The 18,898-nt window shown below is 35.2% G+C and overlaps 2 protein-coding genes across 4 annotated transcripts in view; one reads left to right on the top strand and one right to left on the bottom strand.

Moving 5' to 3' along the window:
- The window catches only part of LOC128996180 (microspherule protein 1), a 33,145-nt gene extending 31,969 nt beyond the window's left edge, over positions 1-1,176 (top strand). Inside the window, exon 12 of the mRNA XM_054421320.1 lies at positions 264-1,176. Coding sequence (XP_054277295.1) covers positions 264-362 — 99 coding nt within the window. The 3' untranslated portion in view covers positions 363-1,176. The remainder of the gene's footprint in view (positions 1-263) is intronic.
- A 336-nt stretch (positions 1,177-1,512) lies between these two features.
- On the bottom strand, positions 1,513-17,100 carry LOC128997284 (UBX domain-containing protein 6). 3 transcript variants are annotated; one of them, XM_054422910.1, is made up of 8 exons: positions 17,037-17,100; positions 12,094-12,423; positions 8,517-8,695; positions 7,647-7,774; positions 5,728-5,973; positions 3,787-3,944; positions 2,361-2,490; positions 1,513-1,944 (listed from the first exon to the last, which is right to left on the bottom strand). In XM_054422910.1, the coding sequence occupies exons 2-8, from the start codon at positions 12,333-12,335 to the stop codon at positions 1,696-1,698; spliced, it is 1,332 nt and encodes a 443-aa protein (XP_054278885.1). In that variant the 5' UTR covers positions 12,336-12,423; positions 17,037-17,100; the 3' UTR covers positions 1,513-1,695. The 3 variants fall into 3 exon arrangements, with proteins under 3 accessions (XP_054278885.1, XP_054278884.1, XP_054278886.1); XM_054422909.1 differs by lacking the exon at positions 17,037-17,100 and adding an exon at positions 16,639-16,757; XM_054422911.1 differs by lacking the exon at positions 17,037-17,100 and adding an exon at positions 14,364-14,383.
- Between the last annotated feature and the right edge of the window lie 1,798 nt (positions 17,101-18,898).

The following is an 18,898-nucleotide window of genomic DNA, read 5'->3' as shown; positions in this document are numbered from 1 at the left end:
TTACAAGTATTTTTTATAAGCCATGATGTGTCATAATTTTAGCTGTTTTATCATATAAAGGGATTCTCCTATCATCGGTCCATTCGAGGAGGGTCATCGAGAGGTTAAGATCTTTGATTCTTTAGCATAAATGTTTTCAGTTTAACAAAAATATATAAAAATTGTCACTTTGTCAAAGACAACCTTGACAAATCACCAATTGCCCAAGGAATAGGGCCTAATCCCATGTTATTAATGATAGTTAATCAACCCTATGTTTGCAGGTGGCTGGATTACGGTTCATATTTCTTGTCAACCAGGAATTGATTGGAGTCATTCGCCAAGAAGCTGCTAAACTTCAACAGCAACCATCTGCTAATTAGAGATCATTGCAAGATGATATGAAAAGACTTGATGTTCAAAGTTTTGTTGGACATAAGTTGCTGCCCGTACATACGTTTTGACAGTTAGTGGTTTCTTTTAACATCAAAATAGTAACGTTTTAAGTTTTAACTCAATATTATAATTTTATTTTTGATCAAATGGTTTTCTTTGATACAAAAACGAGCATAATGTACCTTTTTATGCATGAAACGATACAATAAAATTGTTCCGGGTGATATTTAGTTCTAGCTGTCCCTTGAAATAATATTCAGATACGACTGATAATATGTAAATTACTGTTACTGTTATAATTCTAATTGGTTGGAAAATTTGCTACAATTGGTTATGTAAAACATTTTTTTAAATTGGTTTTTAGGTTGCATTTAATCATTTAAGGATTTCAAGGAATGCTATTTGAATGGTAATGTTTCATTGTTCGACAATTGTGTGGCACTAAGTTCATATGGCCTGGTGTAAACTTGAATTTTTTGTTTAAACAGTACCTTTGAATTAACTGTGTTGATTTCAACTAGTTCTTTAATCTTTATTCTGTTGATAAATGTTTCATGTGAATGTTATCTACCTCTTGATTTACTGTTTTGCATATTATACAAGTTTGATACAGTGTTCGTAAACGGCGAGTATGTTGTATTTTTGTATGTTTCTAATACGCTCGTTCATGTAAGACTTGAGCTTGAGATGTTTATAATTTTAGCATTAGCTTTCACTCAGTACATTTTCTATGTAGTCTTGAATGTAGTGAACATTTACAATGAAATTTTGTAAGGAATAAAAATTACAATTATTTCATAACTTGTAGTTTTATTAAGTCCCTGATTTATTTCTCTTACTGTTTTGATATTTTCACAAAGCTTATAGTTTCAGTTTCAATAAAGAAATCATGTTACGGGGATACTGATAGTCAATCTATATTAGGCTCAATTCCTTTCCTTCTAACCAATTCCTATTACAACATCTCTCAAGAACTGTTATCGTAATAAATATCCCTAAGGGTTTTAAAGTTTTGATTTAAAAAAAGGAAGGCTCATTGAAAATAATGTGTCAAATTCCACATGTTATCCGTTCTAATATTAATCCCAGGCTAGAAACTAGCTTAAAATTTTACAAGGATAAGAAATAAGATTCAACATTTTATCAACAATGTATAATACAATCCTTTTAAATACTAAAACAAACATTAAATAATGAAGGAATAGAAAAATATACATTAGTGATCCAGAATAAATTAATACAGTGTCATTATAGAGTCGAATGGATAGGTTTGGTACCACTTAAAATTACGGTAAAGCTTGGCTCAGAATTGTCTTGGCCTTATAAAGATTGCAGCTGAATCATAACCTCCGGTTTCAAAAACGATTCTTCTTTTGTCTCGCCGACGGACACAAACAATAATATCGATGCTGGAACTAAATGTAGTTCGAGCAAGTTTTTCCCATAATCCCCTTCAACCAGACGATGGCCGGTCCCTGTGGTCAGTACAAATTCATTTTCTGGTGAAACAACATTTTCTTTCACAAATTCAATGATGTCACTCAACTTCTCATACACACCAAAGGTACCCTGGAACCATTGAGCATGTATTACAATAGTTAGCAAATTGTACATAAAATGGTTTAAGTTCAATACAACACAACAAATTAAAAAAAATAGATTTGTAAATTAAAATAAACTTGGGATGTTATTGAAACTATTTATTATTTAACATAAGCAAAAGCTTCAATGAACTTTTAGATGTTGGTGTTTTCTATTTTTTACTAGCAGATGAATTCAACTAATTGTATTTATACATCAAATCACTGTAAGAACATAATGGACTACAACTTTTGACTATTGATACATAGTCAATGCTTCAACATAAAGGGAGGACTGCCTGCTTGAACCACTAATTAGTAAATTTTAGATGAAAAGATGAAGGTAACAAAAGCATGTTAAAATAAATTTTACTTAAAAACACGTAATTAACTTTGGAAATATACCTGTAAAAGAATACCATCTGGAAAGCGAATCCGAATGAGGGCAAACTTGTACTTTTTCATTTCCCTTTGTTCTTCCTTTTCTCTCATTGCTTTAGTTCGAAGAACCATACTATTTTCTATCCTTTCCGTTCTGTAAATGAAAAATAGCATCAATTAGATTAGACAATCATCTTAATTTTTCATACTTTCTACACCATCATATTTTACATTAATTGATTGTATACAATTCAAATTATAGTACACCAGTAAGATCTTCACTTGTTAATTTAAATATATTTTTCCTACAGTTACCTAACACAGTTACCTAGTACATGTTCTCTCACTGATTTGAGAAAAGCAAAGTGGCCAATTCGCTCATCAGTGAGACAATGTTAACATTGTCTCACTCTAATTACTTTGTCTCACTCCAGATTTGCAACGTGAAGGCACGAAATAGTGAGCGCGTAACATGCAGGCAACGTCGTATGCACGCGAAATACGTTGGCAGCACTGGCTGTAAATCAGCTGGTCAGCTGTTGTACTGTTGTATTTGTCACTTCACATTAAATGTTATATTAAAAGTTCACTTCTGTGTAAAAATAGGTTATGTTTCTTCACAAATTTATTTGTTTTATGGTAACTGTAGGAAAAGTATAATGTGCAACTCGAGTTCAAAGTACAATTGCCTCACTCGAGAAACCATTCCTAACTCGCCTACGGCTCGTGAGTAAGGATTTCTCTCGAGTGAGTCAATTGCTCACTTTTCTCACTAGTTGCACAAATAACTAGCCTATTCTTAATTATATTTTAGGGTAAAAAATAAGATAAACCAATTTTTCCCATCAAACCCTGTTCCCATAGTCCGATCATGCTTGGTTCGCAAACTTGTTCCAATTAACGTAGGTTTACAGTGTTTGCACGTTGGTAAAATTTCATCCGATTATTTTTACTCATGTTACTGTGCTAACGGACACATATATATATGAGTGGATGGAATTTATGGCCTCTGGGGACATGAAAACAATTAAATTGGTCTCAAATCTAGGTCTTTACCATGAGATCCATGGTAATAGCTTATTCCCTAAAGGAAAATTCGCTAATGTATAAAATCTGGATTACAAAAGAGCTCATTAGTTAGGCTACGGCCACACGGGCGTTTTTTCACGCAAGAACGCAGCGTGAAAAAACGCAAGAAATATGAGCAGCATTAAATGAAATGAGGTATGCCACACGCAGTGTGTTTTCCCGCAGCAGCGGGCGCCTATTTGTTTCAATGCTACTCTAATTTTTCGCGTGTTTTCACGCTGCGTTTGTGCGTGAAAAAAACGCCCGTGTGGCCGCAGCCTTAATGCTACCTTAAGTAAAGATGTCAACAAGTTTTGTGACAACCATGCCTAGTTTGCCGAAGGAGTCAAGGGATTCAACTCATATCACAAGTGAGCTTTACCTCAACTGCTGTTCCCTCTTTATCTCCTCGGGAGTGAGTGTGTAGAAGTCAGAAGGCAGCTGGGTCTTCTGAGCAGCCTGGGACGGCAGCAGCACTTGCATGTTGCGATCCAGCTCCAAGGATATAGGCTCCGCACTCCTCAGAGCGTCTATCAGCAACTGTGAATGGCAAAGTTTGTATTGTTGAACCTGCAACTTCTTAAGACATCTTATAAATACAGTAGTCCAACCAACATTTCCGCGAGCGAGCTTTTACTTTTTTCGATGCATTTTTCCTTTTCCTTCTTGATTTTTGTGACTCACAGTAGCGGGACAGTAGTGTTGATTATCCGAATGCCGAAAAGTTCCGAGTTCCGAAGTGCCGAGTGTCATCTGAAAAGTTGGTTTACCGCCACCGTGCCAACATTACGAGCGCAGTTGGTAGGAGCCCGCATGGCGCAACGCTTTGCGCGAAACAGCAACACAATGATCGTGCTGTCATGTAGGCCCTACATGTACACACATAACCTTACAAATGTCCATGACCGTTTTTCAAGTACGTGGGGTTTTTGGTTTTCTTTTTAATTTACGAGTTTCAAACCTTGAGCAAACAAACATGTATAATTTCTTCTTTTAAATTATCGTAGTTTTGTAATGTTTTGTTGTTTTTCCTAAGTCAGTAGTCCAATTCATACTAATTAATAGCTATTTACATTACAAGTGTAGTAAGAGCGTTTTTACATCACGCAGGTGAACGTTGTCCAACGAGCGGAAGCGAGTTGCATAATTCACCTAAGAGATGTAATCACGCTCTTGCGCAACGTGTAACGTACAATATTTTACCTGACCCGACAATATACATGGGTTTACGTACAATATTTTTCATTATCCATTTCACTCATCGTCTAACAGTAACGTTCTTTTACAAACAAAAGCTAGGTTAGGAAAATACTTTAAAGCATAACAATAACATTCAAGCGCACAGCTGATTTCTAGTGTTGAACGTCGATGCCTCTATAGAGGTATATTTTTTTAAGTTAAGCACTCAATGTTATTTAAATGGGTTTCATTACATCACCGAGTGAGTTTTTTTCCAACTTTACATCACTCGAGAAGTAAAGAAGTTGTATACATCACGCTTGGGATAGGGAAGTTTAACATGGCGGGTTAGGTAAACTTAACAAAAAAAAATACGCCTATTTTATTTTTATGTCCGACTATCCGAAAAATCGGTTATCCAAACACCCTTCTAACCCAATTGTTTCAGATAATTGACGCTCTAATGTACTGCTACTGTCAGCCACACAAATCAAGAAGGAAGAGGACAAATGCACAGAAAATAAGTAAAATCTTGCTCACCAAAATGTTGGTTGGACTATTTGGCTGAACGAGGCAAAAATGTTCTTTGTGGCAAACAAGGGTAGGTTACAGCCTTCTGCAAACTTTCCAAGTCACTTAAGCACCTACAAACACTATCAATAGGGATTGACCTTCACACAGATTCATAATTGGCAATAGCATTAATTTTCCCTCACATTTTTGGCTTATGCGCCAAGACTAACTGTCTTATAGGGGTGGAAACCGACTACATTAGATGAAGTAAAGAAAACTCTGTAAGTCTCAGATTTGAACTTACTTTTGACTGCTACAGGAATTTGATAGTGACTTACATTTTTTGAAAAGTTTTTGTATTTTTTATATTATTTTCTCGATTCAGATAACCTTAATTTTCAATTTTATCTGCAGTTCCCCTCTTTACGATTACCCCGGATAATCAAGTTCCTCCAGTATTTAAGATGAGATCCAAAACCTAAAGTTACAAAAATGGACCGACAATGATTCCAGATACAAAATGAGGCGAGTGAAATGGGAGTCATTTTTACACAAACATATTTCCCGAGGGCTCTAAATTTATTTTTGCTTTTCTGCAGCGGATGTAGTTTTTGAATAAAGAAACACACACCTGAAGACTTTCCAGGTCTTGTAAGCCAGACTCGTTAAAGACTAGAAAAGGTTCTTGACCATCTTGGAATGGAAGCGTCTGTTGACTAAAACCAGCTGCTTCCAGAAACTCCATGGTGCCTTCCATACCCGCCACCTTGTCTTGAAAGATTCTGTTTGAAAGTCGTATTTTCCTGTACTTGTCTTCGTTGGGATTATTGACTATGTTTTCTAAATATTTACTAAGTGTCTCTACACACTGTTCGACCTGGAACAAAAGCATAATAATAGGTGTCACACATTGAGTTGCAAATTCAAGCTTAAAGATACAGGGTAATGGAGATAAAAACCAATTTGAATATGTCAAAAGGGAAATTTTTAAATTTAAAAAAAACCCAAATGGACGTTTGTTGTCTGCCAAGAACTTAATGACACACAAATAATTCTGAGCCAGTTAAGCCACTGAGCTATACAGTGCAGTATTTATTCTTGAACCCTAAACACTGTGTCAAGTTTGTATAAGCAGGAAGGTTGGGTAGCATACAAAATAACAACACTATTGTAATCAACATCACGGTACTGTGCAGTAGAAATGAAACCATCCAGATCAATTGGTACCTCAAGTGAGACACATTCGGATAGTAAAAAATTCAGATTATTTGATTTGTACTGAAATTTAGGGTACACAAAATAGGCCAAGTCGAGCCGAGCTTTCATTATCGTGATTGCAGAACATTCCTGCAAAGATTTTGCGATCTAAATAATTCACGGTTTTGCCATGATTGTGGTGGACGATGATGATTTTGACGGTTGTAATTTTCTGTGACCTTTAGAGACGATGATATTGTGGGAAATATTAAAGATTTTGTCCATAACAGCGGGGAATGACGAAAATGTCTAAACAACCGTAAGAGATGTTTGGGGTTTTGATGCGGTCACAGAATGATGTTCCCATGACTGCTGTAGATAATGATGATATCACGACTACTGGAGATGTTCAGGAATTCGCCACAATCATAGCTCCTTCCTTCTTTAACAACAAATCTAATAAATTACTGTATTTTTGGGTTTTGAAATTCTTTTTAAAAGATCTTTTCCATGCTGAATATCAGGTAGCCCAAGCAAGAATTACTGTCCAATACTGAATGATTCCTGTAAGTTTGATTACATACATAATTGTAAAATATATAGCTCTTCCATGGCTGCTTCCAATTTTGATGGATTAAAAGATAATTAACCTTTTTTAACAAGTTTTATTGGGTCAGAATCAAAATCAGAATTTTTTATTGCCATAATAATACATAAATGTACAGGGCAAAAGTCACTAAAACTAAAACAAATAAAATCAGACCCATTAAAATAACACCATGTGATCTGCAGCTTATAATGCTACAAAGTTAGTACAGTGTCTTCTGTGACACCTCCGAAAAATTTGTGTGTTCAGTAGACATTCTCTACTACGCTCTATGAACTTGATAGCTCTATCTCGTATTGCTTTAATGCACAGGCAAAGTTCACAGTTCATCACAGAAAAAAGTCTGCAATACAATTTGTAGAAATATTATACAGTAAACTTTGTACAAAGAAAATTAGCTGAAAAACACAAAGTCGGGGAGTTATTTTAACTGCTCAACTAACTACAAGAAATAATTTCCTAAATACCTATAGTACGAATAGAAGGAAATAAAAATAGATTACATCTAAAAGGATAATCCAAGACTTAACTTTTTTTTCTGTCCATAATGGTCTATTTATTAATACAGTACTGCAGAAATTAGTAGAGCCATTGGTTTAAAATAGATTTAATTACTAAAACACTTTTTGTACCCTTAACAATGCTGCAGTTAGAGGAAATCTGCATCAGCAATACACATAATAGTATAATGCTACCAAAGACACGCCTAGCTAAACAATGTAATCAACTGCAATCACATAGATTACCTTATCTTTATTTTTGTTGCAAGAGTGAATGATGAGGCAAGCAGTCAAGCCTTTCTCGTCTGCTAGCTGCTCGTACAAGAACTCTTTGATCTTCCCCTTCCACTCTTCCTTGGAAAGGATTTCCGGTCCTGAAAACATATTTAAAACACAACTGTAATAAACACATACAGTAAATACAAATATCTAATGAGATTTCTAAGATCTCCAAGTTGATAAAAGTTTTATGTAATTTTACCACCCCGGGAAGGGTACTATATTTAATACTGGCAGCTTTACCATTGCTTTACGATGAGATATGACATCAGAATAGAAAAACATTACCCTTTGTGAATAGAAAAAACAGATGAAACAGTTAAGTTATGTAGATGAACATTTCTCTAAAATAAACATTTAAGGGATTTTTATTGTTGAAAAGGGAAAAGCACCTGTGAAAATTTAAAGTGAAAAGGTTATTAAAACAAAATAAAAGAAGTCTGACCAATACCGTATCAGGGTGAAATATTTTTGTTATGTCATGTAACCTTTATTTCTGTATCTAGCCTCTGGACTATGGAGTTTATTTTCTTAAATAAACTAGCTGAACAATACCTATTTCTAAAGAAACCCCATAATCAGCAAACTGGATTCCCTTTAAAGTATATCCCAGTGTAAACATTCAATTTTTTTCCTGTTTCTTCTAATGAAACCAATAAGCCATCAATGTTCTATAACAAAATTCTGAAAGCCAAGGAGCAGATCTTGAGAATAGTCCTACGGAAATTCTTGGTAAGACTAAGATTATTTTTGTGCAAAATGTTAGCTACAATGCTACAGTGGGTTTTGTGTGGTTTAATTATTAAAAAAATATCATGTAGGTACTTAATTTCCTACCTATAAGCGGACACTTGAAGTACACCCCTCTCACGGCCAACAACGGGGACAAATCCTCGTCTACAGAGGGTTTCTCAGCAGGAGGAGGGGTCGCTTCTTTTCCCTCTTTTTCTGCTGCTAACCTTTTTTTCTCTGCCTCAAGCTCACGCTTTACTTGGGCCTGGATCGCAGCTAGAGATCTGCAGAGGTTGCATATTAAGGTTAATACAATTAATTGTTTTTTATGTTCTCCCTTTATAACACACAGTCTTTAGGATTGGGTCTAAAAATTATACATGTAGGCTACAAACCAATTGTAAGTCATTAATAGGTCACTGGAACTGAAAATATTCTTGAAAATGGTATTGTTGTGACCGATTTTAGTAACATTCATCAAAAATATCACAAAATGATAGCATATTGTAAATAATGTGTCCTAACTTAAACTTATGTGTCAAATCCGTACCATATAGTCAAATATACAATAAAACCAATAAATTTGATAAAAATTATTTTGATGCAGGCCAAGAACCTTTGCTATCACTCACTTATTTAAAACACTGATTGTGTAAGCAACAGATAAGAAAACTCACAGTTGAATCAATTATACTGGAAAAATACTAACTGCAACATTTAAAACAAAAAAAAAATTGTTCAGAAATGGATTTAGTTTTCAAAGGTTTCAAGTACAAAACTTTCAAAAGCTGCAATAAATGTTGTTACATATTTTCTAACAACAAAGGGATTGGTTGACCCTGAGTACGTTCCACCAAATAGTCCAGCCAATGACAAACAAATGTCATTCAAACACAAAATAGTGATTCCCACGATAAAAATGATGAAACTTGTTACGTTAGATTCCGATCGTAATGCAAAGAAATAGAAAATATCTGTCAGTCAAGATGACACTACTCTGTCTTAACTAAGCATACGTGCTTTTTCAGTGCCATAGACATGATTTCTTTTGGTTAAGCATGTAACAAAGGACACTAGAGCATCGTTTAAAGTATTTTTTTGTAAAAGAGGCCGCCGACCTCTTAAAATAAAAGATAAAAATTCTTAAAATTAAAGATGTCGGCGGACTCTTTTACCTTACATTTGCCCTGCCACATGGGCCACAGAGGCCGGTGTGTAGGGTACGTATCCAGCAAAGCATGGGGTGAGCCGGTATAGATAAAAAGTAGTGGCAAGTACCAGGATCCAAACCCACGACATTGCTACCTTGGGCTCAAAGTCTGATACAATACAGACTGAGCCACCGACTCACCTATAAGGCTACGGCCACACGGGCGTTTTTTCAGCAAGAACGCAGCGTGAAAAAACGCGAGAAATATGGGCAGCATTAAATGTAACGAGGTATGCCACACGGAGTGTGTTTTCACGCAGATTCGGCGCGTCTTCAAAATCGACCGCTGCGAACCCCCAGAAGGATAGACTGGGGTGCATTTTTGAAGCTTGTTTTCACGCCCTGTCCCTGGCCACACGGGCGGGAGTAACACGCAGCTTTGATCAAGTCAAGTCGTCCTAGCAAGTTAAAATAAATATAAATGTATCTAATTTTGTCCAGGATAGCGTAAAATATTTTTGGGTCTAGCCAATTACACAGTAGACCTACACGTTTTATCTTAAACATAGGTCGACCTTACTGGACCACTCAATAATTTGTTACTAAAAAAGGAAAGGCATTTAGTTGGACTAAAAAATGTAAAGAGGCATTTATGTAGTAGAATATTCAAAGATCTGATGAAAATCTTGTCATACAAATATTTATATTATATTTATTTTTTAATACTAAATGTCAAAATAAAATAATTTTTGTGTTATTTTCGTATCAAAATTAATATACAGGGTTAGTAAAAAGTGTGGAGACCCCCTGTTATTTTTTTAACGGCCCATACTAGAAAAACTAAACTCGGCACACCTTTATGGCATGTTATGAAGTACTTTTTGGGCATAACCGTCACTTGGTGTACATCCCCAAAATGGGGGATTTTGGGGGAAACTCTAAAATTTCAAATACAAAGACCCATCGAGTGACCCCTCATTGTGAAGGTCCTGGTAAGAGAAAACCAAAGACGCAAACTAGAGGTCTTTATCTCAATCTAGTAAAAAATGGCAGCCAATTGAAATTGTCAGAAGTTGAATTTAACTTACAGCTTTCCAAGTCTGGAGACCCCCTGTAAATCTTGTAGCGGCTCACACTAGAAAAACTAAACTCTACACACCTTTTTGGAATGTTATGAAGTACTTTTTAAGCCTAATAGCCACTTGCTTACCAAACCCAAAATGGGGGATTTTGGGGGAAACTCAAAAGTTTTAAATGATAAGCCCGATCGAGTCACCCCTCATTTTAAAGGTCCTGGTTAAAGAAAATTAACAACGCAAACTAGAAGTTTCTAACTCAATCCAGTAAAAAATGGAAGCTGATTGAAATCTTTAGAAATCGGAAATAACTTGCAGTTTTATATTCAATTGGCTGCCATATTTTACTGTGATAAGATAGAGACCTATAGTTTAAGTTGTTAGTTTTCTTTTATTATGACCTTCAAAATGAGGGGTCACTCGATGGGGCTTATCTTTTAAAATTTTTGAGTTTCCCCCAAAATCCCCCATTTTGAGTTTGTGAACTTATACGAATTTCAATTGGCTGCCATTTTGTACTGAACTGAGATAGAGACCTCTAGTTTGCGTTGTTGGTTTTCTTTTACCAGGACCTTCAAAATGAGGGGTCACTCGATGGGTCTTTGTATTTGAAATTTTTTAGTTTCCCCCATAATCCCCCATTTTGGGGATGAACACCAAGTGGCGGTTATGCCCAAAAAGTACTTCATAACATGCCATAATGGTGTGCCGAGTTTAGTTTTTCTAGTATGGGCCGTTAAAATAATAACAGGGGGTCTCCACACTTTTTACTAACCCTGTATTATATTCATTTTTTATACTAAATGTAAATAATTAATTAAATGAAAAGTTAAAAAAATAAAATAATTTTAGTATTGTTTTTGTATCAAAATCAATATACCATTCATATTTCTTGTTCACTAGTCAGAAACAATGTTACTATTCCAGCCATGAGGAAGATATATAACATAATTACGTGAATTCGTCAATCAACTGCGGGTTCCCACTGCATTTTGCCGCTCCTGGACTTCAACCGGCGTGAGAATAAGCTACATTTTACTGCGTGAAAAAACGCATGTATGGCATACAACAGCGGGAATTCAAGCAGCGTGAAAATAAGCTACATTTTACCGCGTGAAAAAACGCCCGTGTAGCCGTAGCCTTAGGTTGGTTGCAAAAGAGTCCACCCTGGCATAAGAGACACAAAAACTTTACATGACTGATAGCATGTTTAACCGAGGAAGGATTCTGTTAAAAAAGGAAGAGAGGTTACCTAAATAGCTCTTTTTGACTTTTCATTCAACTTAGTTCATTTGTTTGTGTAACATGTGATTTTAAGTCTAGAGAGCTAATACAATAGTTTTGGTAGTAGGGTGCAAAATACTGCCCACATTGTCAGGGAAAGGGAAGTTTTATATCCAGCCTAAAATGAACACTCAGTTGGTCCAGAAGTCTAACTATGCATTTCATTACTTACGTGTTAAAAGATGGCGTGTCTCTCTTTTCACCACCTAACCTCGCCAAGGCTGCCGCTGCAGCTTGTTTGGCTTCATCTGACGGAGTCACTCGCTGTGCTGAATAAGACGAACCTACTGATTTATCTGACCCGCTGGGGCCGGCCTTTTTGCTAGAGTCACTCAATTTATGTCCAGGACCCGCCATCTTGAACTTCGCCTCAACCTTTTTCTTCTCGAAAAATTTCTTAATTTTGTCTGCCATTTTGGTGATTATATCCTCGGTGTGTGCTGTTTAGGTAGTTTCAGTTGCGATACACTCTTTTTCAATTCTTCAATCACTTTAGGTGTGGCTGAAATAAGATATTTTATATAGTAAATATGTAAATTACAAATAATGCTACTTTAAAAAAAAAACATCGCTAAATAAGTTTGTCCTTTAATTTTTTATCAAGGCTCTAGGCCTATAAATTTTAAGAACACTTAGATCTAGGTTTGATAGTAGAAAAAATGTTTGAAGATAACATTTTAAATCAGCCAAGCAAGGCTCATGGCTGATTTAAAAGGTATATAACAATTAGGTTTAAGTTCTTAGACGAACATTATTCGGTGATTTCTAATAAATGAAAGAACAATATCCAAATCCAGCCTCTTCTAATACATACAATGCACAGTGAAAAAAACGTGGCAACACTGCAGCCCTGGCCTTTCGAAGCAGCTGCAGCACTAATTCATCGTCTGCGCAATATTCATGTTTACGCAGTTAATACCAAGGCAATACGTCGGTGTGATGTTGACACTCACAAATACCAACGCCGTAGCCTTGTATGACTAAAGTTATGGCAAAACACAAGCTATTTTACGATTATTCAAATCAAATAAAAATATAAACAAGAGGTTTCTTCTACTGTTTGTTTATGTTTTTTTTAGTTAATATAAGCAATCATACAGGCAATTTTAAAAGGGATAATATAAAGCTTCCTAATGACACTCTTTATGACACTGAATTTTTTACTATAGACAATAGACAATAGCCTAGGTTGTCCTTGACAAACCTTTATCATTAACTTTACTCTGGTACCATTTGGTCTAGAAAATATCACCAATTTTTTTAATATATCCTACAAAAATATGTACAGCACTTTGCCATTATGCTTTGGAAAAATAATTGTATCTAGGTTTTGTATTAATATTGTAGAAATAAGAAAGCTGTGGCGAGAAAAGAGTTTGATGGCTTTGAGAATTAGGCCATCTTAACAGGATCGCTGCGATTAAGTTGTGGAAAATGTTCAAAGATTTAGGAAAAGCAGGGAGAGATCATTGTAAGCTATGCATAATGGAAATGCTTCCAAACAGAGCAAAAATAGTCAGAAAACTAGTACTCAGAGTAGAAAATTATGAGTTTTAGAGTAAGTAAACCTACAAAAATCAAAACCTTGGCTCTACACATACAGCTAATTAAAATGAGATACGTAGATTACTCTTTCAATAGGCATTGTGAAATACTAAATGGAGAAAAATTAAACCAATCAAAAGACACATTCCATGTTTTGAGATGTGACTACTGTTTCAAAGTTTGACATCTAATGTGACGAGGTGATGGGTTGGTTAGGTAATAGAGAAAATAGATTTCACGACTTTTAACAAAAATTATTGTACCCTATGGATAAATGGAAACATACGGTACAGTAGGGAAATATTACTTCACTCTGTTAAAATTGATTTATCCAAGTTTATGTGTGTGTAACATAACTTTATTTGTGACTATCTTAAATTTAACCTGAGGATTTAAGATTTGGAGGGAGTTGTAAAATTTTTGCCAGACAAGCAAGCCTTAGTACTTTTTAATTTTTTGTTAGTTTTTTAAATTTTTTTTATATTTTTTAGGGAGTTATCATCCTTGTAAATCAGTAAAAAGAAATGTTTATGAATGTTTTATATGGTAACACTTGCATTGATAAATTACTTAATTTATGATTTGACTTTAGACCAAAATGAACATGGTATCTAACTACTGCTACCGTAGGCCTACCTATTTTGAATAATAAACCAAGAAAAATGTGCATAATATACTTTTTGTGAAAACGTTACTCAAAAATAAGATAGAAACATGAAAAAGTCTTTAGCCTAGATTTTACAATATGATTTCTACTTGTAGTGTCCAAAGTCAATGCTAGAGGGAATTAATTTAAAACTGTAATTCAACTAAAGCAGCCCTGGAACAATGTGCGTTGCTCGAAAAGTTACATTTAATGGGAAAAAAGCAAAAGTAAACTCAAAACTTTGAACTCACGCATATTTCTGTTCCAAATGTGATTATAACATCACATTTCACAGCTGAAACAAATTAGTTTTGATTTATTGATAACAATTAGAATGTAGGCTGGTCACAGGGTGTTGAAATTTTGTATTCATTTGTTTGACAGTTGTTTCAAACTTGTTTGAAGTTTTAGTTGAAAATAAAACAAATCTTGGTTGCTAAATTTGGTAGAAAGCAATGGAGATTTTAATTGTGTAGCTTAATTCATAACTTATTCGATTGTCTATCAAAAACACCACAGATAAAATTTATGACAATTAAGAAAAGTTAACTTTCGCTAAGACCATGGCTCGATTTGAGAAGAATGCGGTGGAATTCTCTAATGATAACAAGATCAACCCTGAAATGAATTAGGCTACTTTTTAAAAGCATATTTTAGCTAACAAAGTTAAATTTCCCCTTTTTAGAGTTTTCAAGGTGGCAACGTTAATCAACCAAATCTACCTACAAGCATTTTTGAAATGATTAGGCCTATTTATCGTGTGGTCACCCTAGTCGCAATAATTTTAGAGGGAAATATTTATTTTAAAATGGCATAGGCTACAATCAATCAATAAATGTGTCTTGGGCTATTAAGTTTAAATATTGATGTGCAGATCAATGTTTCTAATACAACATTAAATTAAAATTCAAACGATCGTAGTTTATTCAGTTTTTGTAACAGCAGAAAGATTTTTTCACCATTGTTTTTAGATAATAAAAATCTAGTTTTTAATGATATGCAATTTACTATAGGTTCCCTTGGTCACCTACAGCAAAGCTTTTGGCTATCTGGGCCATAATCTCATCCTAAGGAAACTCACAGCCCTAGGAATAGAGGGAATGTCCAAAGACTGGGTGGCAAGCTATTTGAAAAGACGTACACAAATTCTCGAAATCCAGCAAAACACAAATGGATGAAAATCTGTAGCCTACATAGGTCCACACAACTTTCGATTAACAGAGGAGTGCCCCAGGGCTCAGTCATGGGCCCAGTTTTGTTCATCCTTTTCACCAACAATTTTCCAGATTTCATTAGGAATGAAAATTGTGAAACGGTAATGTACACTGATGACACAACTCTTCTATTTATGCACGACTTACCGGTACCACAAGAATTACACTTCAACATCTTATCCTCAACAGACAAAGCACTGCAGTACTGCCTTCAAAATGACCTGGCCATTAAATTTTAGCCAAAAACATGAACAAATCCAAGAAATTCCTGAAATAACGGTTGAAAAAAACTCAAAACTGCTTGGCAAGACAATTAATCGATGAAGACCTCTCCTGGAACAACCACATACACTACCTGACCAAGAAACTTGCATCTGGGGTCTATATAACAAAGAGGATGAAATGGATAGGAGGTCTGAAAACTGCTAAGACAGCATACTATGCTATAACTTAATAGAATCACATATTAGTTAAGGTATGGCTTAATATCTTGGGGAGGAACATCAGAGGCAACCCTCAACAAAGTTCTGGTGCTCCAGAAAAAAGCCGTCAGGGCACTCTCAGGCCTTGAGCGCTTAGACAGCTGCAGGGAGGCATTTAAATCCCTTAAGCTCCTAACAGTGACAGCACTCTACATCCATGGAGTTGTCCTGTATAAAAAAAAAAAAAACTGAATCTTCCCAGAAATGAGAATTTTCACTCCTACCACAACAGAAGAGCAGCCGACTACAGCCTACCGATCCACCACACTACACAATAGGCCTACAGCAGAAAATCTTCTTAAATATTGGCCACAAAATCGTCAACTCTCTTCCAAACAACCTCAAGAACGCAACAGGAAACCAACTCAAACAGCAACTATGGGACTGGCTTGTGGACCGAGCGGTGTACTCCCTTAAGGAATTTTTGGACCAATTATGAACTTTCAATAGGCCTACAAAGAAAAATCTAAACTGTTAAACATTCTGGAGTTTTGTGATGCCATTGAATTTCTGAACGAAATTACAAAATAAAGGAAACTGTCTATTGTCTACCTAAATATGCATAAATTACCGTTCTGTGTTTTTCAGTCAAACATCGATAGGTTATGTGGTTGGTCTAAGTGAGAAATCAGTTTAAGTTAGCCTAGATGGCTATATCTTGGATAAAAAATTGTAGGTAGGGGCCTAGGCTATGCTTAATAGCATACGTTAACCTAACTGTTCTTCAGTGATATTATTAGGCTACCAATATAGCCTAGTGCAGCTATAAGATGAAGAGAAAACAAGAAGTTAACATTTAATAGTTGTACCCTATCATGCAAGACATTTACCTGGCTTCATAAAACGTTGGCAAATCTGATTACCATAAATCTTCCACACAACAAAAAGTAAAAACGTATTTGTTGCAATTATTGCACAGAATAGTTTTAATAACTCAATTTGAAATTCGTCGTAAGGAAGAACTGTGTTGAAATATTGCAAGAGTTTAAAAACAGAAGCTTCCTTATCCACCAATGATCTTAAACTAGATGAGGTAAAATTTGAGGTTATACTCAAATTAGACACAAACACGAAGTAAAATTGATTGCAATAGAAGTATAACAGATTCCACAGCGAGGAACTGTCTAATTGGTCTTCAACATCAGATGTCATCACACATAATTACAACCAAAACACGAAATAGTTTTCAATTTTTACACAGGACAATGACAGTAAAATTTAGACTTACAGGTGGCTTCAGATTGCAGAAACCTGAAACAAGCAATTTTTATGCCAGATGATGCAGTGTCGTGTCTGTTCAAGGTTTGGGTATGTTTACTGTACCATTTAGCTTTACGGCACCATAAGTAGAAAAGTGACATTATTACACATGTTAGGAGTGTTGCTCGAAAATTTTTAATGATGTGGGAAACAATCAACCAATGAGCAATACTCTCACATGAAACGTTTTAGATTCTACTTATAAATTAATTATCGTCATTTTAGTCATAGGAACGGAACATACGAAGTGGTTATCTGTGGTCGAATTATTTTATACCTTTAAAATACCATGCGGCATGCATCCATCCCTGACCAGTAATGGCTGGATGGATTTCGTAAAAAAATTTAAAGTTTAAATTCTTCAGATTGTACCAGTGGTGGTTCCAAAAGGGGGGGGGCTACAGAGGCTAAAGCCCCCCCTTGGACCCTGGAAAAATAAATTTAAACGTACGTTTCGTCCTTAAAACACTGTCATAAAACAGACATCAACGTAGTTTTATTAAACTTGAGCGATGGCAGGAGTAGTATAATAGCACAACGAATAAAACAATATTACGCTATGGAAAGTTGTACGCATCATCCAACTTTTACGGCAGTCAGCTGACGTGCTATGGCAAAGGCGAGACGAGCGATGAGCGCGCGAGCGAGGACGGGGAAACAGCTGATTTCCTGATGTTTCATTAGTTAGTTGTCAAATTATCTGCTAGCCACTAACTTTACACAGGCATCAATCAGCAATCAGCGGTAGCACCACTAGCCTATTACCATTTACTATATAAACGATTGTACTTATATATTATATATTTATAGCGGTTAATATGGATGTAGTTCATGAGCTCCTCATCACTTTCTTCTGTGGAATATTCTTAGACGGAGTTCAGGGGTCGTGCCTTCAGTAGTTCCTCCAGCACTTTCTCTTTAAAATTCTTGAGAGGGAGTGACTATGTCCTGGGGCCCTATTTTTGAAATGGTTGACTGTTGAGTTGAGTGTCGAGTCATTCTATTTCCAATCGTTTCGTATTTTTGAAACGATTGACGGTGGACTTATACAACCAAAACTACTCAACACCTATCGAGCTGTTGAGTGGAGGTTGACTGCACTTTCTTCTTCCTCTCTTTCGGCAAAAATTACTCTTTTTGAGTCGACGCCATATTGTTTTGTTATTGCTTTAATTTACTAATTGCGATTTAGAGGTTATGTATTTGTTGTCAATGTATTAGCACCCAATACTTTATGCGATTGTTTTCTGTAGAATGATTGCATCTTAATTTTATTATTACTGTGTCAATACTAGACTATTTAATCAAGGATTTTATCCTTGTTGATATGTTTGAAATAGGCTAGGCATACTAATTAAACTTATTATAAGATAATTATTGTTATTAGACCTTTAAGGTATTAAAGATTGTGGTAGAGAGAAACAATATCATAGTTTGTTTCAATACCATTCACCTAATAAAGGGATCAAATTAATTTAAGTTAGATATGCTTTCAGTGCAATGGCAAATAGCCGCTTTAACCTTTAACCTAAATAAAAACACAATTAAAAATAACATAAAAAAACCGATGAAGGAAACTAAAATAAGGTGATGTGTTTCGAAATAGAGACGAAGAAAGCAAATAATAATGTATTTAGGATATGCCTAAACTTATAATTAGCTACACCCTAAAACAAACATCCATAGTAAATTTTATTTTTAATACTTAAGTTTATTTTATAAGTTAAGGTACTTTTGCAATCACTAAGATTGAAGGTTAAGCAAGACATAACCTCAATCTCTCAAGAACGGAGTTGACAGTTTACCTCAGTGTCTCGAAATATGGTAGAG

Source organism: Macrosteles quadrilineatus, unplaced genomic scaffold (genome assembly GCF_028750875.1).
Source record: "Macrosteles quadrilineatus isolate MER2022 unplaced genomic scaffold, UCM_ALF_1.0 Scaffold_6__1_contigs__length_79288215, whole genome shotgun sequence".
Lineage (NCBI taxonomy): Eukaryota > Metazoa > Arthropoda > Insecta > Hemiptera > Cicadellidae > Macrosteles > Macrosteles quadrilineatus.
This window is presented reverse-complemented; position numbering and strand designations above follow the sequence as displayed.